The 21,199-nt window shown below is 50.9% G+C and overlaps 1 protein-coding gene across 1 annotated transcript; it reads left to right on the forward strand.

Moving 5' to 3' along the window:
• Nucleotides 1–750: 750 nt before the first annotated feature.
• On the forward strand, nt 751–19,190 carry LOC134413882 (olfactory receptor 10A4-like). The gene is made up of 4 exons (XM_063147912.1): nt 751–794; nt 18,622–18,754; nt 18,992–19,105; nt 19,173–19,190. Exons 1-4 carry the CDS (start codon nt 751–753, stop codon nt 19,188–19,190), a joined length of 309 nt encoding a protein of 102 aa, XP_063003982.1.
• Nucleotides 19,191–21,199: the final 2,009 nt, after the last annotated feature.

The following is a 21,199-nucleotide window of genomic DNA, read 5'->3' on the forward strand; positions in this document are numbered from 1 at the left end:
CTGAAAGATAGGATCAACAGAGATATCAGGAAACTCCTTAAACAACCAGTGAACAAAACATTTTTAACTCTCCTCAGAAAATGAACTCCCCTCTAAGTTTAAAACTCTCCAAAATTTAACAAAGACATCCTTTTCGGCTTGGGACTGATTATTTCTCATAGCTGCCCCCAATGGAGGAGGGAATTCCCACTCACAGGAGAAGAAAATCAAAAGCCTGAACCGCTGGGAGCTCTCTGCCACTCAGTCACTCACTCTCAGTCTCACAGGCAGAATCTTCAGCCAAAGTGGGGCTTCTGGGGCTGTCAGTGAAGTTGGTCCCACAGATGTTGAAGGGATTGTTAACTTCTTCTTCAGTGAGATTCGATAAAACTGAAGTTTCACTTCACTTCAGTGTTGCAGCTGACCCAAAGGCGTACAGCTTCCAGTGACATCTGGCTGGCAGGATCACCGCTGGAGACGCTCACAGGGAACTCAACAAATCAGGTCCCTGTTTGGGTGCCATGTGTAGCATCATGGCTCTACTGAGGCCCCTTGTAGCGTCCAGCACTCATGAGCCCAAAGCTCACTGCTACCTTAGAAAGCTGACAGAATAGGCAGAATGGGTCTTCATATGATCTCTAGCAAACTGGGTTTATTGGTACAGGAACAGGCTACACAGCTGAACAGGCTCCAGGGATGAAGACGGGGTGTAGGCTGAGGGAATGGGGCCTTATATGGGGTTGTGAGGGTGGAACTGAGGGTCAGGGTCCAATGGATATGGGGGAAAATGGTGCAGACAAGAGGTCAGAGGTCAGGTAAGCCAATAGGGAAAGAAGGGTGAAGGAATGCAGCCAACTAGGGCCCATGGAGGGACAGAGAGAGAAGAACATTCTAGGACTAAAAAAACATGAGCAATAGGAGCTGAACTAGGGTAATTATGCCAATGGACCAATGGGGTAACATAACATGACATAAATCAGCATGTGCCTGCAAAGATCTATGGGAGAAGAAAGCATCTCACCCTAACCTGAAAGCCTATTCCTCTTATCTGGAACCAGTCCTCCATGTCTGGGGGATTGAGACTTTGATGGTAGGCCTCTGGGCACCCACACACCCTCACAGCTGGCCCAGGGCAGGTCTGGAGTGAAGCCATTTATTATAATGAAATATAGTTTTAAAAGAATTAAAAGACACTTAAAAGTATATCAAGGGAATCGCAGAAGTTAATAAATAATCTAAAATACACTCACAGAAGAAACTTTGGAATTAGAATATTTGAAGAAACAGAAGTGGAAGCCAATAAGTTAAAGTGACCTGCCAAGCCGTTAGAATCAACCCAATAAGTTAAAGTGACCTGTCAAGCCGTTAGGATCAAGCCAAGTACAACAGTAACTTCAGCCAAGCCATGGAAAAACATGCCAAAGATAACAGGAAGAAGTCCAAATTAGGAAAAGCTTAAAATTTAACTAAGGAAGACCAGGAATTCACGGAAGACCCCGCCTGCCTATGAATATGCATGTAATAAATGATGTAATCCCTGTTTAAAATTGTATAAAAACCCGCTTTTGCTGTACATAATTTAGAAATCCATTTTGTGATTTCTCCGACGCGTCGTAATAAAATACCTCCTGCTTATCTGACTTAGACTGAGTCTCTTAAGCAGTTATTCTCGCCTTTTGGGGCAAAATTCGGCATCAGGAGTGATCTTGGTGGCACGTGGGCTTGGCAAACACGTGAGGAGGGTGTCTGTATTCAGTGGAGAACTCAGGAGTTTTAGAATACTAAAATAAAAAAAGAAAACCCCTCTTTGCCTGAGTGCAGCCAGTTCGCCAAGCTAAGCTGGCCTCAAGTGACAGAGGAGGGAGAGGATGGGGTTGGCGAATGTGGAGAAAGGTGGTCCACACAGGGTCAGACCTCAAGGCACAGCTTCTCTGATCAGGCCAGACCACTTGTGGAGACTCCCTGCATCACTATCAGTCACTGAATGCTGCGATTACCTCTGCTCTAAGGAGAACAACATACCTTTAAAACAGGAATGTGGATTTATTAGAAGCTCTTTGAAATATTTCTCCATAACTATATAAGAAGAAATTACTAGTGATTTGCACAACAGAAGATGGAAATCAAGGCAGAGCCATGGTTTGTCAGGACTTGCTTGATCCTAATGAGCCCCACGGTGCATTTGGAAGTGAACCCTGGAACCTCAGGGCCTGAGAGGAGATTGCACAAACCTTTCCAGGAGTAAAAGTCAGAGGAACAACTCAAAGTGCCTCAAAGCATGAATGGGTCCCACTGAGGTACATCCCAACAAAGGCTCTTCATGGACTCCTTGGAGAACTGGAGACCAGGATGGCACAAAAACTTCTCAGAGACTCAGTGTGGAATGGAAAATCCAAAGTACCTTAAAAACCTTGAGTATCTCAAAGTGCTGATGAGGCCCACAGAGTATCAGTACAAAGCTCTCAAGGGAATTATTAAAGCGGATAACTGGGGCTATGATTGCACAAACTTCTCATAGAATTTGTATGAAAAGTGAAAAACAGAGTACCTTAAAATAACTGATGTACCTTGAAGCATTAATGAGCCCACTGAGTGTTTTTACTGACAAAGGTTCTCAAGGGAATCATTAAAGCAGATAATTGGAGGCCATGTTTGCTCAAACTTCCCAGAGACTCCAAAGCAAAAGCCAAACCCAAAGTCCTTTGAAAAACTCTGTGAGCATTAAGGAGCTCCCAGAGCCATTCCTGAGCAAGGCTCCCCAGGGACTCCTTCCAGCAGATCCTTGAGGCCACTGGGATGTGGGCTAGGGGGGGATGCTGAGGGCAGGACAAGGGGCTGACAGTGCCCAGCCTGGCTGGGGCTTTGCCAGGAGGCCCCAGGGCCTCAGGACAAGGTGTCTCCTCCCAGCCCTTGGTGGCACAGACCCTGCTGTGCCCCAGGGCATCAAGGCTTGGCTTTTCTTTGTCCCCACCTGTCATCACTGCCTCCAGTTCTCTTCTCCGCCTGGGGCCTGGGGACACTTTCTCAGTCGTGTCCCTCAGTGGGATCCATTAAAAGTCCAAGAAACATTGGAGTTGGATTCTGACTTGGAGTTCTAGAGAGGTTTCTTCAGCTCCCTCTCAGGGACTGATGTTCAGGACCTGAGCACAAAGCCCCAGAGGCTCATTAAAGTCCTTGTGCTGTGACTGTGCTGTTGAGCTGGCCTGGGCTCCTGGCACAGAGGCAGCTCCTGGTAACCAAGTAGAGCTTCAAAAGCACATTTCTCTTGATGAGCAGCTCTTCTGCCAGCCCAGCAGGGCTGGGACACTGCCTGCAACCACCCTGGGCACAGCACAGAGGCACAGAGAGCTTCACTCTGTCAGGGCTGGGAAGGTGCTGAGAAGTGCCTGAGGCAGAATCACTGCCAGCCCTTGGAACAGGAACCTCTGGCTGCAGGACAATGCAGCTGCAGCTCCTGAAGCCTTCTCCTAAAGCTGGAACATCCCAATGCCTATAGACCCTGTGAGTACATTCTCTGATTGTCTCTTGTGCAGAGCAGCCAGGGGTGCCCAGGGCTGTCATGCAGAGCAGGGTCCTGCAGAGCCCAGGGTGCTGTGCTGGGGCAGGGACTCTGCTGCCTGCCAGGGACAGCTCTCAGCCAGCCCTGGCAGCTGCTCCCAGCACTGGGGGACAAGATCTGGGTGGGAGGAGACAGCTGGTACAGCTTGGAAGTGTTCTCCTTGTGGTGAGGATGCTGCATTGTTCAAGACTGCTGCCAGCATTACATTTAATTGCAGAACATTTCCAAGTAGATTATACAGGGAGCAGAGCAAGGTAGGGGCTGCACAGAAGGGACAATTCTGCTTTTATAATCTACTGCTCTGCCCTGGAAATTCCCCTTAGATATTCATCTCTCAATTAAGGTTGAAAAAAATAAAAAAAAATATCTCAGACCTGAGTAAAGCAGGCAGCAACAGCAATCAATGCAGGACCTCTTAAAAGCTGCATCAGTATGATTTTTCCAGCCTCCTCAGGGTTGCTCTAACTTTGCCATCAGTCTGCAGAGCCAGAGCTGCCCCATGGGCAGTGCCAGAACTGTGAGGGGTCTGCAGGGCAGAGCTGAGCCCCCAGGGCTGGGCTGGGCTCTGGCAGCACTGGCAGGGCCCAGCCCTGGGCACAGGGAAGCAGCTGCTGGCAGGGACTGCTCCAGGCAGCAGAGCCCTGGGCAGGCAGTGGGGGGAAAGTGCCCCCAAGCTGTGCTGGGATATTTAAAATTCTCCACAAACCAAAGTATTCCATTATACTTATTCTACAGATAATAATACTTTTTCTACAGATAAGTAGAATACAGAATAATACTTATTCTACAGATCCCCAATTCGAGCCCCAGCAAATGTCCAACAGCAGCTCCATCAGCCACTTCCACCGGCTGGCATTGGCAGACACGCGGCAGCTGCAGCTCCTGCACTTCTGCCTCTTGCTGGGCATCTCCCTGGCTGCCCTCCTGGGCAACGGCCTCATCATCAGCGCCGTAGCCTGCGGCCACCACCTGCACATGCCCATGTTCTTCTTCCTGCTTAACCTGGCCCTCAGTGACCTGGGCTCCATCTGCACCACTGTCCCCAAAGCCATGCACAATTCCCTCTGGGACACCAGGAACATCTCCTACACAGGATGTGCTGCACAAGTTTTCTTCTTTCTCTTCTTTGTGGGAGCAGAGTATTCTCTCCTGACCATCATGTGCTATGACCGCTACATGTCCATCTGCAAACCCCTGCACTACAGGACCCTCCTGGGCAGCAGAGCTTGTGCCCACATGGCAGCAGCTGCCTGGGCCAGTGGCTTTCTCAATTCCCTGCTGCACACAGCCAATACATTCTCCCTGCCCCTGTGCCATGGCAATGCCCTGGGCCAGTTCTTCTGTGAAATTCCTCAGATCCTCAAGCTCTCCTGCTACAAATCCTACCTCAGGGAACTCAGGTTTATTGCTGTTACTGTCTGTGTTGTTTCTGGCTATTTTGTGTTCATTGTTTTCTCCTATGTGCAGATCTTCAGGGCTGTGCTGAGGATCCCCTCTGAGCAGGGACGGCACAAAGCCTTTTCCACCTGCCTCCCTCACCTGGCCGTGCTCTCCCTGTTCCTCAGCAGTATCATGTTTGCTCACCTGAAGCCCCTCTCCATCTCTTCCCCATCTCTGGATGTGGCCCTGTCAGTTCTGTACTATGTGGTGCCTCCAGCCCTGAACCCCCTCATGTACAGTCTGAGGAACCAGGAGCTCAAGGCTGCAGTGTGGAGACTGATGAATGGACGGTTTCAGTAACCTAAACTGCTTGCCAGTTTCCGCAAGTCACTTGTAATAAATTTTGTATTTGATAATACTTGGGTTTGGTATTTGATTTATTCTTGTCTTTCCTTTGTCTTAATCTTTTAATATTGTCCCGAACAAATGGCATTGTTTGGGCCATATTTCATTTTTATTCTCTCCATATCTGCTGGGGCCCCAGACTCTGTCCATGAAGATCTCTGCTCTCAGTGGTTTTAAGTGACCTAAAGCATCTCCTAGCAAAGTCTTCCCTGGCAATTCTCCTTTTGCTGCCTTCTCTGGAGCTGCAGCAGCAATGTCTGTGTGCAGGGGTGGGGTATGTCAGGGGCTGCAAAGCAGCTCTGTTCCTGCTGGCCACACCATTCCTGAGCCAGGCCAGGAGCCATTGGCCTTCTTGCCCACCTGGGCACACTGCTGGCTCATGTCCAGCCTGCTGTCCATCAGTCCCTTCAGGTCCCTTTCTGCCTGGCTGCTGTCCAGCCACTCTATCCCCATCCTGTAGCACTGCAGCGGTTGTTGTGGCCAAAGAGCAGGACCCAGCACTTGGTCTTGTTCAAGCTCACCTTGTTGGATTTGGGCCCTGCATCCAGCCTGTCCAGGGCCCTCTGCAGAGCCCTCCTACCATCCAGCAGATCTACACTCACACTCACCTTTGGATATCTTTTGCTTCATGGAGCCCTAGAGTGTCACAATGGCCTCCATGATTGCATGAGGCTCCACCGAGTCACAATGGTCTCTTGGTTCTATAGGGCCCCTCAGTTTCACAGTGTCCTCTGTTCTACCTGGGCCCCGCAGTGTCACAATGGCCTTTTAGTCCCAAGAGGCACCACGGTGTCAAACATGTTTCCTTCATTCCACGAGTGTCCTCAGTGCAAAAATGGCCCCTTGGTTCCATTGGGCCCTGCATTGTCAGAATGGCCCCATTGTCACACAAGGCTGCAGTGTCACAACAGTCTCCTCATTTCCAGAAAGCCACACAGTGTCACAACAGTCTCCTCATTTCCACAAAACCACACAGTATTACAACAGTCTTCTGAATTCCATGAGGTGCCAGAGTCCCAAAATGGACTCCTTGGTTCGATTTAGCCCTGCACTGTTAGAAGAAACCCTTGGGTTTATGATGCCACACAGTGTCACAATCATCACACAATCACAGAATTAACCAGGCTGGAAAAGACCGTGGAGATCAGCAACTCCAACCTGTGACTCAACATCACCTTGTCACCCAGACCATGGCACTCAGTGCCACGTTCAGTCTTTCCTTAAACACCTCCAGGGACAGTGACTCCACCACCTCCCTGGGCAGCCCCTTCCAATGCCCAATCGAACTTTCTGTGAAGAACCTGTTCCAAAAGTCCAGTCTAACCCTCCCTTGGCACATGTTAAGCTGTGTCCTCTTGTCTTGTCACTGTTCCCTGGGAAAAGACCCCGACTCCCCCCAACTGCACCCTCCTGTCAGGGAGTTGCAGAGAGTGATGAGGTCTCCCCTGAGCCTCCTCTTCTCCAGGATAAACAACCCCAGCCCACTCAGCCACTCCTCACAGGACTTGCTTTCCAGATCCCTCCCCAGCTTTGTTGCTCTTCTCTGGACATGCTCCAGCCCCTCTTTGTCCTTCCTAAATTGGGGGCCCAGAACTGGACTCAGCACTCAGGTGTGGCTTCACCAGTACTGAGCACAGGGGAAGAATCCCTGCCCTGCTCCTGCTGGCCACACCATTCCTGATCCAAGCCAGGAGCCATTGGCCTTCTTGCCCACCTGGTTTAGCAGGTTCCCAGCTGCTTCCTTCTGGATTACAGGGAGGCTGTTCTGCTCCCTGTGCCCATCCACAAGCTCAGGAGAGCACTTGTCCTGAGGACAACCTGTCCTAATGTTGAAAACTGGGGGAAAGAAGGTGTTAAGCAGCTCTGCTTTTCCTTATCTTTAGTTACTCTATTCCTCACTGCATCCTATAAAGAGTAGATGTTCTACTTATCTGTCCTTTTGCTATTAGTTTATTTTTAAAATAATTTTTTATTATTTTTCACAGAAATGGCCAGGTTAAGATCTAATTGAACTTTCACCACTCTACTTTTCCTTCTGCACAACCTAACAACATCCTTAAACACCTCCTGAGATGCCTGATTTATCCAATGGTGATGCACTCTCTTTTTTCCTGAGTTCCCACAAAAGATCCATGTCCAGCCAGGACAGTCATTTTCCTCTCAGGCTGAACTTTGGCACAAAGGGACAGGCTGCTTCTTCCCCCTTAAAATTCCTTTCTTGAGGTGTGTCCATCCTTCCTGGACACTTTCGTTTTTAAGTGTCTTTCCCTTAAAAAATCAGTACCTGATTCAGTACTCTCCAAATCTGCATCCTGAATCCAAGGTCTGCCCTGCGTAAATCCAGTGATGAAGTTTTGTTGCTGCCCCTCCTTCTTTCACAGAATATTGGTGTCCTGGTTTAGGGTTAAAGGGTTAGGGTTTAGGGTTAAATTTGTTAAAGAATCTCCAAAGGGGGCCCCTCCAGAAAGCAAAACCCACACAGCCCCTCCCCCCAACCGGTTCGGGAAAAAATTCCTTGGAGAGAGGTGGAAAGAACCTGTTTATTTACCAGACACATCACCCCCACCACACAAAATGAACAATACCAGCTGACACCGCTCTGAGGAAGATGACAAAATCAGAAAGTCTCTTTCGGGGGTGGTTGCTCTGTTCTCAGTCCCTCCGGCACTGGGCAGCTGCTGCAGCCAAACCTTCAGTGTTCCCGGGTCCCAGTCTGGAGCAGGTTCAAGATGGTCACAGGAACAGGAGAGGTGTGGGATCTCAGCACCTCAGGACGGAGGTGCAGAGTGGCCGAGAACACCCTTGGGGGGCTCAGGAGTCCTGGAATGTTGCCAGAAGTGTCTGGTGGCTGGACTTTGATCCTACACAGGAGACGACACCTGTATGAGGATAGGAGGATTTCACTGGGGTGAATGGTGGAGGGATAAGTTAATTAGTGTGAAACACAGAGTTTAGGATTTCTGTACAGGGGGGTCTAAAGAAGTAAGATGGAGGAATTGGGGCGTGTCCTGTTCTTCTTCTTCTTCTTCTTGGCCTCCATCTTCTGTGGTGATGTTGGCACTTCGGGATTGGTTATTACTAGAAGTGCACCGGTTAATAAGGGTAGAAGGTATTGGGGAAAAAATTATAAATATTGTATACGTAATTTCGAGTATAAAGATAAGTGACCACCCCGGGGGCTCTCAGTGTGCTCATGGCTGGCTTGCTGTGCAGACCTCTGTTGGGCTGAAAGAAAATCTTTTAGATAAACAATTAATAAACACCGAGACCGAGAAAAGATCAGAAGTCTCTTCTCGTCCTTTGAAGCGCCGGACTGTCCAAGGCCACCCGGGGCCTTTCCAGGCCACCTAAACAGCCGAGAAACCGACAGAGAGGAGAAACAGTCCAGGAATGGATGTGGACTGTTTAGCTAGAACTAGCTAATAAGCAGAAGCAAAAGCGAGAGCAGAAGCAAGAGCAGAAAAGCGAGCAAGCAAAGCAGCAAGCTGAAAGCAAGAAGTGAAAAACAGCCCTATGTACTGCCGTCTCTGTGTCCCTGATAAGAGAAACCCAAACAAAACTTCCACTCTTCAGAGCCAGTCTTAAAGGCACAGAACAGATGAATGGGGATACAAGCATCATAACGTCACCCCAGGACATTCCACCCCTTATCCCCATATCATCAACATACTACAACACATCATGCATTATTCATACAAAATTTCCATCTGTTCCCCCAAAATTACAAGCAATACCCATCATGCCTTCATCACATCCCCACACTGGATCACTGAATCCAGGCCCTATATTACAGAGCTGCAGGATTCCCCCTTTTCACTTTACTCACTTAAAGCTCCATCTATTGCTTGCTCAGACCTTCAACACTTACACATTTCCTTCTCCATCTTCCACTTGCCCAGACCTTCAACTCTTACACATTTCCTTCTGTCTCATGTCTCTATGGTTTAATGTACAGACAATGGCAGTAACATCCAATGAACAGTGATATTGCATATCATTCTAATCCCACAATCAGATCTCCCTGAGGTACACATCGTGTTGTTCCATCTCTTTGCATTATCCACCACGTGCAACCTGGTCCCTGAGCAAAGACAACCCCACAAATGGGTTTGTCTGTACTCGAGGCAGAATTGATCCACACAGTCTTCCCTAACAAACCTCTGATATGTACCACTGGGACTTTGTCTCCTTCTATTACATTCAGGGACTCAGACTGGGCAGGATCTGCTCGGTTGGTGGAACCTCGGGTGTTAACTAACCAGGTGGCCTTTGCTAAATGCTGCTCCCAATTCTTGAAAGATCCCCCACCCAAAGCTTTCAACTGGGTTTTTAGTAGTCCATTGTACCTCTCCACTTTTCCTGCAGCTGGTGCATGGTAGGGGATATGGTACACCCACTCAATGCCATGTTCCCTTGCCCAGGTGTTGATAAGGCTGTTCTTTAAATGAGTCTCGTTGTCTGATTTGATCCTCTCAGGGGTGCCATGTCTCTACAGAACTTGCTTTTCAAGGCCCAGGATGGTGTTTCGGGCTGTAGCATGAGACACAGGGTAGGTTTCCAATCATCCAGTGGTGGCTTCCACCATGGTCAGCACGTAGCGCTCGCCCTGGCGTGTCTGGGGCAGTGTGATGTAATCAATCTGCCAGGCCTTCCCATACTTGTACTTGGACCACCGCCCACCGTACCAGAGGGGCTTCACTCGCTTGGCCTGCTTGATGGCAGCACACGTCTCACAGTCATGGATAACCTGAGAAATACTGTCCATGGTTAAATCCACTCCTTGGTCTCGTGCCCATTTATAGGCGGCATCTCTGCCCTGGTGGCCTGAGGCATCATGGACCCATCGAGCTAGGAATAACTCTCCCTTATGTTCCCAATCTAGGTCTATTTTGGACACTCCTATCTTTACAGCTTGGTCTACCTGCTCATTGTTTTGGTGCTTCTCATTGGCTCTACTCTTGGGTACATGGGCATCTACATGGCGGACTTTCACAGGTAGCCTCCCTACCCTGGTAGCAATGTCTTTCCACTCATCAACAGCCCAAATTGGTTTCCCTCTACGTTGCCAGTTAGCCTTTTTCTACCTCTCCAGCCATCCCCACAGAGCATTGGCTACCATCCATGCGTCAGTGTAGAGGTAGAGCTTTGGCCACTTCTCTCTCTCAGCAATGTCCAGGGCCTGTTGAACAGCTCTGAGTTCAGCAAGTTGGCTTGATCCACCTTCTCCTTCAGTAGCTTGTGCAGCTTGTTGTGTGGGGCTCCATACGGCTGCTTTCCACTTCTGGTTCATCCCTACGATGTGACAGGAACCGTCAGTGAAAAGACTGTAGCGTGCTTCCTCTGGTGGCAGTTGGTTATAGGGAGGAGCCTCTTCAGCACATGTCACTGGTTCTTTTTCCTCTTCATCTGTGACACCAAAATTCTCACCTTCGGGCCAATTTGTAATTACCTCCAAAATCCCAGGGCAATTCAGTATTACCTATACGGGCACGCTGAGTGATGAGAGCAATCCACTTGCTCCATGTAGCACTGGTGGCATGGTGAGTGGAAGGAACCTTGCCTTTGAACATCCACCCCAGCACTGGTAGTCAGGGTGCCAGGAGGAGTTGTGCTTCAGTGCCTATTACCTCCGAGGCAGCCTGGACTCCTTCATAGGCAGCCAGGATTTCCTTCTCTGTGGGAGTATAGTTGGCTTCAGACCCTCTGTAGCTTCGACTCCAAAATCCCAGTGGTTGACCCCGAGTCTCCTCAGGCACCTTCTGCCAAATGCTCCAGGACAAGCCATGGTTCCCGGCTGCAGAGTAGAGCAGGTTCTTTACCTCTGGTCCTGTTCTGACCGGGCCAAGGGCTACTGCATGGGCAATCTCCTGCTTGATCTGGACAAAGGCTTGCTGCTGCTCAGGGCCGCACATGAAATTGTTCTTCTTGCGGGTGACCAGGTAAAGAGGGCTCACGATCTGACTGTACTCAGGAATATGCATCCTCCAAAAACCTATTGCACCCAAGAAAGCTTGTGTCTCTTTTTTATTGGTGGGTGGAGACATTGCTGTGATCTTGTTGATGACATCTGTAGGAATCTGATGCCGTCCATCTTGCCACTTCACTCCCAGGAATTGAATCTCACGAGCTGGTCCCTTTACTTTGCTCTTTTTAATGGCGAAACCAGCTCCCAGGAGGATCTGGATGATTTCCTTCCCTTTCTCAAACACTTCAGCATCTGTGTTCCCCCACACAATGATGTCATCAATATACTGCAGATGTTCTGGAGCCTCACCCCTTTCTAATGCAGTCTGGAGCAGTCCATGGCAGATGGTGGGATGGTGGGGCTGTGCTTCCACCCCTGGGGCAGTCGGTTCCAGGTGTACTGCACTCCCCTCCATGTGAAGGCAAACTGAGGCCTGCATTCTGCTGCCAGAGGAATGGAGAAAAATGCATTGGCAATGTCTTCACTGGCATACCACTTTGCTGCCTTGGACTCAAGCTCATACTGGAGCTCTAATATGTCTGGCACGGCAGCACTCAGTGGTGGAGTCACTTCATTCAATGCACGGTAGTCCACAGTCAATCTCCATTCTCCTTCAGATTTTCGCACAGGCCAAATGGGGCTGTTGAAGGGTGAGTGGGTCTTGCTGACCACCCCTTGGCTCTCCAGCTCTCGGATCATCTTATGGATGGGGATCACAGCATCTTGAGTGGTTCTATGCTGTCATCGATGCACTATGAAAGTGGCAATTGGCACCTGTTGCTCTTCTCTCGTCAGGCCTCCTACTGCAGATGGATTCTCAGACAACCCAGGCAAGGTGTTCAATTGCTGGATGCCCTCTGTCACTACAGCTGCTATCCCGAATGCCCATCTGAGTCCCTTTGGGTCTTTGAAATACCCACTTCGAAGGTAGTCTATGCCCAAAATACATGGGGCCTCTGTGCCAGTCACAATAGGATGCTTCTTCCACTCATTTCCCGTTAGGCTCACATCAGCCTCCACCAAAGTGAAATCCTGGGATCCCCCTGTCACACCAGCAATAGAAACGGACTGTCCCCACATGTCTTGATGGGATTAATGCGCACTGCGCACCAGTATCAACCAAACCTTTATACTCTTGTGGTTCCGATGTGCCAGGCCAACGAATCCACACAGACCAGAAAACATGATTTTCCCTAGCCTCCACCTGATTAGAGGCAGGGCCCCTCTAAGCCTGGTTATCCTTCTTTCCCTGGGCATATGTTTTGGATGTTCCTTCAAGGGGATCGGACATGTCATCATCATCATACCTGGCCATTCGGCTACGGGCAACTGGAGCTGCTTTCCTTCTGGTGGCTTCCTTCAGTTCACGCACCCGTCGTGCCAGAACAGCAGTAGGTTTCCTATCCCACCTTCTCATGGTTTCCCCACAATCACGCAAGTAAAACCACAGCTCAGCTCGTGGGTTGTACCTTCTCTCTCCATCTGGGAAACGTCCGCCTTGGATACCAGAACCTCTGATCTGTACTGCTGAAATTTGGAGAAGGTCTTCTTTAATCTCCTCTCTAAGCTTCTTATGATTCTCCTCTATCTTATCCTCTAATTTCTCCAGACATGTTTTTACTGCTGCAATTCTGGCATGTGTTGGGCCATGCACAGCATCTGCATATGCTCGGAGCTTCCTTGCCATGTCAAGCACAGTCTCAACCCTCTCATCCCTCTTCATTATGGCTAAGGCAGAAGCATATTCATGTGGCCCAAGTCGTACACATTTTTGCCACATCACAGACGTGCGTGGTACTAAGTCTGGGTTCCTAGTTGTTACATCATCTGAGAAGATAATCTCTGCCACTGCCATTTCTCTCAGACGTTGGATCCCTTGCTCTATGATCTTCCACTGAGTTTGTTGTATATAGAGATCATCTGCACACAGGTATCTTCGTGCAACATTGTCCAAGACCCATGCCCAGTGGCTGTGTGGATTAGCCCCCCTCATCATTTCTTGATCAATGACAGGATCCTGTGACAGGGATCCCAAATGCCTGGCTTCAGTGCCATACAGAAATGTAGCCTCACCTGCAGCATCCCAGAGAAGGACCAGCCAACTAATTATGGATTCATCAGGTCGTCGGGTGTAATCCTTCCTTAGGCCATCAAGGTCCTTCAGGGAAAAGGACTCAATATTTGCATCTGATCTTGCACCTGCTGCTTTGACTCCTGATTTTATGTCAGGAGGCATTGAGGTTCCTTCTCCTTCATCATCATCATCATCATCATCCACTGGTCGATTGGTCTTGTCCTGCATTTCCCACTTCTAGTGCTGGTAGCAACAGCCATGGGTTTAGATGCTGGCTTAGGCTCACTATCTGGTTTGGCTGCTGGCTTCGAGCCTGGGCTGTTGGCTACAGCTTGAGTGACTGGGATAGCTGATTTATCTCCCTGCCCCCCTGCCTCTGTCTGCTGCCCTACACTATCTAAAAAAGTGTAATAAGCATAGGCTAGGGCCCAGCTTATTTGCAATTAGCCTTTTCTCCTTAGAATCGTCATGGCACTTCTCTTTTAGGTATTTGCCCACTTCAGCTGGGTTCTGAATTTGTTCCTGTGGAAAATCCCAGTCTACAGGATCAGAAAATTCCTTCAAGGTTTGGCCTATATTTTCCCATTCTCCACATCACTCAGGATTTTTCACGCCTGCCTCTGCTTCTGGGTCAGGGGTCTCACCAGCTCCTCTGGATATCTCAGCCCTCATTCTAGAGAAGCTGCAGACCATATAGAGGAAGCTTACCAGATTAAATACCAGAAAGATGGTCTCTTTAACATTCAGGGGAAACTGAACATTCTCAAAAAGTGATATAACCAATCCAAAGGAGAAGAAGGAAAGGGAAGGCTGGAAAGTCTTATTCTCGGCTCCTCCTCTGACAAACTGGATGCATAACCATAGCCATGAACCATTCATACCTGGAGCAGACCCCAGCATGTTTATAAACTTCTTGCACATCATTGCCACCAAGCCCAGCAGGATAGCTACTCTGATCACTGCCCCTCTGATGTAAAAACTACGTATTAGGGGCAATACTAAAGCTATTTCTGGATAAGAAAATAAACCTAGGGACCAGAGAGGTATTAAAATCTCAAAAATCCCAAGGGACCAGAAGTGCATGCAAGCCTTCACCCCAACAGACATGATGAATTCAAAAAGTATGGCTATGAGCTGATTTAAATAAACACAGAGTAATGGCAACCAAAATGCAGTCAAAACAGGGTTTTCCACTCTCTCGAGCCCCCAGGATGGGCATTGATATTTTATCCTGGTTTAGGGCAAATTTGGCAGAGAATCTGCAAAGGAGGGCTCCCCCCAGAATGCAAACCCACACGGCCCCTCCCCCCAACCGGTTCGGGAAGAATTCCTCAGAGAGAAGTGGAAAGAACCTGTTGATTTGACAGACACAGCACCCCCCAGCACACAAAATGAACAATACCAGATGACATCACTCTGAAAAACGTGACAAAATCAGAAAGTCTCTTGCAGGGGTGGTTACTCTCTTAGGCCCTCCGGCGCTGGAGCAGCTGCTGCAGCCAAACGGTGCAAACCCTCGGTGTTCCCAGGTCCCAGTCCGGAGCAGGTTCGAGATGTTCACAGAAACAGGAGAGGAGAAACAGTCCAGGAAGGAATTTGGACTGTTTAGGTAGAACTAGCAAATAAGCAGAAGCAAAAGCAAGCAAAAGAGAGAGCAGAGAGAGAGCAAGCAAAGCAGAAAGCATAAAGCAAGAAGCGAAAACAGCCCTATTACTGCCAGTCTCTGTGTCCCTGATAAGAGAAACCCAAAGAAAACTTTCACTCTTCAGAAACAGTCTTAAAGGCACAGAACATATGAATGGGGATGCAAGCATCATAACGTCACCCCAGGACAACGTCCAAATTAAATTATATCAAAGGATGATTCCGTATGAAATCTGCCAGAACAGACAGTTCTGGGTGGCCTTGGAACCTTGGGGGTCACCTCTCATCTGCTTTCAAAACACTGGGGGTCTGTGCTATTCTTTCCAGGGAAAAATGATCTCTCAAGAGCAGATATCCATAGCTAAAATTTGGAAACTGCCTCCAAAATTCCTTATATCCAATGATAGCTCCCATACAAAAGCTGACAGGACTGTCTACATTCCCTTGCCTTCCTCAGGGCAAGCTCTCATCTGTCTGTGAAACACTGGGGCCCTGTACTTTCCTTCCTATGGAAAAGAACTGTCTTTCTTGTCCAGATGCCCACGGTAAAAACTGGGATTTGGCCTCCCAAATTCCCTCTATCCAAGGATTGCTCCGAGACAAATATTCCCAAGGGAAACAGGTCTGGCTGGCCTTGGCCTCCTTGGGGCTGCCTCTAATCAGCCTTTAAAACACTGGGGCTCTGCCCTTTCCTTCCTGTGGAGAAGAACTGTCATTCTGGTCCAGTCACCCATGGCTGAAATGGAATTCCACCTCCAAAACTCCCCAAATATCCGAGGGCTGATTTCAGACAAAAGCTGCAAGGACAGACAGGTCTGGCTGGCCTTAGCCTCTGGTGAGTGCCTCTAATCTGCCTTCAAAGTCCTAGGGCTCTGTGATTTCCTTCCTGTAGAAAAGAACCGTCCTTCTTGTCCAGGCACCCATGGCCTCAAGCACATGAGCACTGTACAGGGACAGAGGAGCTCTGTGCTCAGTGGGATGGAGACTGAAGACAGCAGAGGAGAACCCTGGGAGGGATTCAAGGGTGGTTTCAGAGATGGTCCATCCTTCTGACATAGTAGACAACAGCCAGAGAAAGAAAAAATCAATGATTAAGCTAGCTGGGGAGGCCCAGACTGGGAACAAAGAGAAAGGGATTTCCTTCCTAGGGCAGGACTGTGGTGCAACACTTCCCCCAGAAGGAGTCTGGGTCAGCCCCAGGCTCTGTGTGGGCAGGCAGAGGCAGGCAGGAGGCAGAGCTGTCAGCAAAGGAAGGGCCCACCCAGGTGGGGCAGCCAGGGGATGCCGACAGCCTGCAGGGACAGAGGCGCAGGGCAGGGACACCGTGGGACAGCCTGGGCTGCACTGGGCACAGGGATGGGCAGCAGCTGCAAGACAGCCCTGCCAGAGCCAACTTGGGCAGCACTTTGGCCGTGGCTGCTGGCCCTGGGCCTGAGGCAGGAGCAGGAGACAAGTGACCCTTGCAGGCCTGGGGCCTCATTGCCTCCTTGTCCCTGCTCAGCAGCTTGGCAGGGGCTACCCCATGCTCCTGCCCTTGCCATTGCACATCCCCACATGCCAGTGCCCATCCCGGGAAGAGCCCTGAGCAAGGAGGGAGGGACAGGATCTGCCTGGCCAGGGGCTGGGGCCCAGGCCTTGGCCCTTTGCATTCCTCAAACACATCCAGCTTTGCTCAGCACCAGAGACACCTTGGCCTTGTTTGTCCCCTGCTGTCATCACTGCCTCGAGGGTTCTGCTCTAACTGGAACCTGGGGACACTTCCTCAATTGTGTTCTTTACAAGAAACTTTGGAGTCTAAATTTAATTTTGAGTTCTTGAGAAGTTTTTTGAAGACTCTCTAAGGGATTGAGTCTGATGTAAACAACACCAAATCTCAAGAGGCTCATTGAAGTCCTTGTGCTGTGTCTGTGCTGCTGAGCTTTAAAGGAACAGCTCTTCCCAGTATCAGCTCCTGTCCCAGCCCAGCAGGGCTGAGGGCTCTGCCAGAAAGCACTGAGAGGACAGGAGCCAGGCAGAGACAGGCTGAAGGCAATCAGGATTGGGAAGACATTGAGCTGAGACTTCACTTGGGGAAACATCTTCACAGCCCTGTGCATGGTGAGTGTGTGGGTGCAGGGCAATGTCCCCCGTGCTCCTGGAGGGATCCCCTGAAGTCAGCGCACCCCACAGCCTGGGGGATGTGTCAGGAGGACTCTCCCAGTTTCTCTGTGGCACAGGAGGAGGAGGAGTGAGAGGATGTGCTGCAGAGAGGGCCTGCCCTGGGCACTGTCAGAGGGACAGGGCAGGACGGCTCCTGCTGCCAGGGATGGCTGCCGGGGGTGAAGCTGGGGCTGCAGCCAGGGCTGCCCAGGACTGTCCTGCAGAGCAGCTCCTGCAGCCCTCAGGGCTCTTGGCCAGCCCAGGGCATGTGCCACCTGCCAGGGGCAGCTCTCAGCCTGCCTGGCAGCGCCCCATGGACACTGCTGGGGAGAAGTTGGAGGTGGAAGGAGCCAGCCCCATCAGGGCAGATTCCTCCTGCTCTGGAGATGGTGCTGCATGGCCAGGGCTGCTCTCAGCTTTCTCCTCAAGGGAAGGGAAAGGGGCTGTCAGCTTTCTCTGTGTCACTGAGACTCCTGCACTGTCACCCTGGGCATCACCAGATGGGCCTCAGATCTCCCTCAGAAAGTGCCTCCTCAGCCTCTTCTCCCTACAGCCAGCAGCAGCAGCACCTTGGCTTGCAGCATCTCTGTTTTTCTGCCCTGCTCTTAAGGCCTTGCTGCCAGGGAGATGCCCCTGGGCAGTGCCCTGTGCTGGGAGGGGTCTGCAGGGCAGAGCTGAGCCCCCGGGGCTGGGCCGGGCTTGGGCAGCACTGGCAGGGACAAGGCTTGGATAGAGAGAAACAGCTCCCAGTAGGCACAACTCCAGGCAGCAGAGAGCCAGACCAACCCTTGGTATCCATTCCTGTCCAGCTGCATAGGGAAAGAGAGAAGATTTCAGAGAATATTATTTTTAAACTGGAGTGTTCAAAAAGTCCAATTTATTTTTCAATAAATTTTTAAGTGCAGGCACCTTCAAACAGAGGAGTTTTAATTATCAAAGGAGTCCTGGGTGGGGACTAGCACTGTCTGAACTGGGGCATGGGAAGCCCTGTTTTCCCTCTGGGCTCTGCAGTGTTCCGCCTGAGAGCAGTGCTAAAGATGAGGCGGGTACTCAGTTGCACAAGCTCAAAATCAAAGAAAGTTTAGCCAAATTTCCTCACAGGAAGAGAAATGATTTTGCAGAGATTAAAAAAAAATATAGAATTGACTCAAAAAATTTGGTCACACCTTGTCAATGTCTTCCTTCAACAGTCCACAATGCCCAGAGTGAAAAAATGTCCAACAGCAGCTCCATCAGGCACTTCCTCCTGCTGGCATTGGCAGACATGCGGCAGCTGCAGCTCCTGCTCTTCTGCCTCTTGCTGGGCATCTCCCTGGTTGCCCTCCTGGGCAACGGCCTCATCATCAGCGCCGTAGCCTGCGGCCACCACCTGCACACACCCATGTTCTTCTTCCTGCTCAACCTGGCCCTCGCTGACCTGGGCTCCATCTGCACCACTGTCCCCAAAGCCATGCACAATTCCCTCTGGGACACCAGCACCATCTCCTACTCTGGATGCGCAGCACAGCTATTTCTGTATGTCTTCTTCATTGGAACAGAGTTTTCTCTCCTGACTGTCATGTGCTACGACCGCTATGTGTCCATCTGCAAACCCCTGCACTACGGGACCCTCCTGGGCAGCAGAGCTTGTGACCACATGGCAGCAGCTGCCTGGGCCAGTGCCTTTCTCCATGCTCTGCTGCACACGGCCAATACATTTTCCCTGCCCCTGTGCCATGGCAATGCCTTGGATCAGTTCTTCTGTGAAATCCCACAGATCCTCAAGCTCTCCTGCTCACACTCCAAGCCCAGGGAACTTGGGTTTCTTGTGTTTTCCATCTCTTTAGCTTTTGGTTGTTTTGTGTTCATGGTTTTTTCCTATGTGCAGATCTTCAGGGCTGTGCTGGGGATCCCCTCTGAGCAGGGACGCCACAAAGCCTTTTCCACCTGCCTCTCTCACCTGACTGTGGTCTCCCTGTTTGTCAGCACTGGCACATTTGCCTACTTGAAGCCCCCCTCCATGTCCTCTCAATCCCTGGATCTGGCAGTGTCCGTTCTGTACTTAGTGGTGCCTTCAGCCCTGAACCCCCTCATCTACAGCCTGAGGAACCAGGAGCTCAAGGCTGCAGTGTGGACACTGATGACTAGATGGTATCAGAGACAATAAAGTGCTGCCCCGTTTTTGCAAATCACTTGTAATAAAAGTAATCTTTGATAGTTCTGCTTGGTTTTGGTGGTTGGTTTGTACTTTTCTTTCCTTTCTTTCAGTTTTTAATACTATTCACAAACAAACTTCATTTTTTGTGCCATTTCTTGTTCTGTTTCTCTCCACCCTCATTGTGGTCCCAGACTGTGTCAATTAGGAGCTGTGCTTTCAGAAGCTATAAATTAGAGAAAGGATTTCCCAGCACAGTTTTCATGAGAGTTCCCCCTTCTGTTGCCTCCTCTGGAGCTGCCGCAGCAATGTCTGTGTGCAGAGCTGGGGGCAGATCAGTGCTGGCCCAGCAGCTGTGCCCAGCAGCAGCAGCACTTGGTGTTGCCAGTGCTGCTGCCGTGGCCCTGTCCCGCTGCCCTGGTGGCCCTGGTGTTGCTGTAGGGCCTGAGTGCTCTCGGGGCCGGGCACAGCCCTGGGGGTGGCAGTGCCAGGGCTGCAGCAGGGACAGGCCATGGGCACTGCTGGGGCAGCGCTGATGCCTCAGGCCAGGACCTGGGGGCTCCAGGCTCCTTGCCCAGGCTCTCCCAAGAACTCCCCCAGGCCAATGCTCAGCACAGAAAAGCCCCGTGAGCAGCCCCAGGCTGGCCGTGGGCAGGCTGGGGGCAAACAGCATGGCTGGGGCTCTGCAAGGGCCCTGGGGGAGATGGGAAGGAGCAGCAGAGCAGGGGCTGATCCATCCCCAGTGCGCTGCACAGCCCAGGGCAGCATCCCAGAGCGTCCTCATGGAGCTGCCAACAACATCCCCCCTCTGCAGCCCTGGCCTCTCCCCCAGCTCACACAGGTGCCCCATCCTTGCAGGCACAGACATGGAAGCACTGGCTCAGCAGCCCCTCTTTGCATTGCACAGAGCAAGGGGAGCACCCCCATGCTGTTGGTGTGGGGACATGAACCTGAGGCAGCACAAATGCCATCAGCCCCTGGGGCCAGCAAGGGCTGGGGGACACAAGGGAAAACACTCAGCTTTGTCATGGCCTGTGCAGTCAGCCAGAAAGTTTGTTCCCATCAGCTGGGAGTTTCCTGTCCCACTGCAGACACTGTTGCTCAGAGACAGGGCTGCCTGGCAGCCACCCCCAAACTGCCCTCAGGATTTCCCTGCCTTCACCTTTACTTTATTTCCTCTTTCCTGATACAGTTTTCTCCCTATTGCCCAACCCTGCTCCCTCTCCTGCACACAGCCCATCCCTGGTTGCCCTTTCCTCTCTGGCCCCACTCCCCATTGCAGTTCCTGACTTGGCCCCATGGGAACGTCCCTTGGGCAGCAGGATCATCCTACAAGTGCTGCAGGAATTGTCTGCAGGCTCCTGCAGTGCCTGGGGCTGCTCCCTTGCCAGAGGCACCCCAGGCCAGGGGGGCACATCTGGGCTGCTGTGTCTGGCTATGGGGCTCCCTGTTCTGGGCAGTGAGGAGGAGCTGCAGAGGCTCTGCAGGACTGACAGGATGGGCTTTGGGGCTTGCAGGAGAAGCTGAGGGACCTGGGCTGCTGGAGCTTCAGAAGAGGAGGCCCAGGGCTCATCCAGCAACTGCTCCAAGGGTGGTTTCAGAGAAATCCAGAATCAGCTATGTTGGAAAAGGCTTTGGAGATCAAGTCCAACATGTGCCCTGATATTGCCTTGTCTCTCCTGAGCCTCCTCTTCTCCAGGATAAACAACCCCAGCTCCCTCAGCTGCTCCTCACAGGACGTGTGCTCCAGACCCCTCCTCAGCCTTGTTTCCTTTCTCTGGACACGCTCCAGCCCCTCCATGTCCTTCCTAAATTGGGGGCCCCAGAACTGCAAACAGCACTCGAGGTGCTGCCCAAGCATTGCTGAGCACAGGGGAAGAATCCCTGCCCTGCTCCTGCTGGCCACACCTTTCCTGATCC

This window comes from Melospiza melodia, unplaced genomic scaffold (genome assembly GCF_035770615.1).
Source record: "Melospiza melodia melodia isolate bMelMel2 unplaced genomic scaffold, bMelMel2.pri scaffold_55, whole genome shotgun sequence".
Classification (NCBI taxonomy): Eukaryota; Metazoa; Chordata; class Aves; order Passeriformes; family Passerellidae; genus Melospiza; species Melospiza melodia.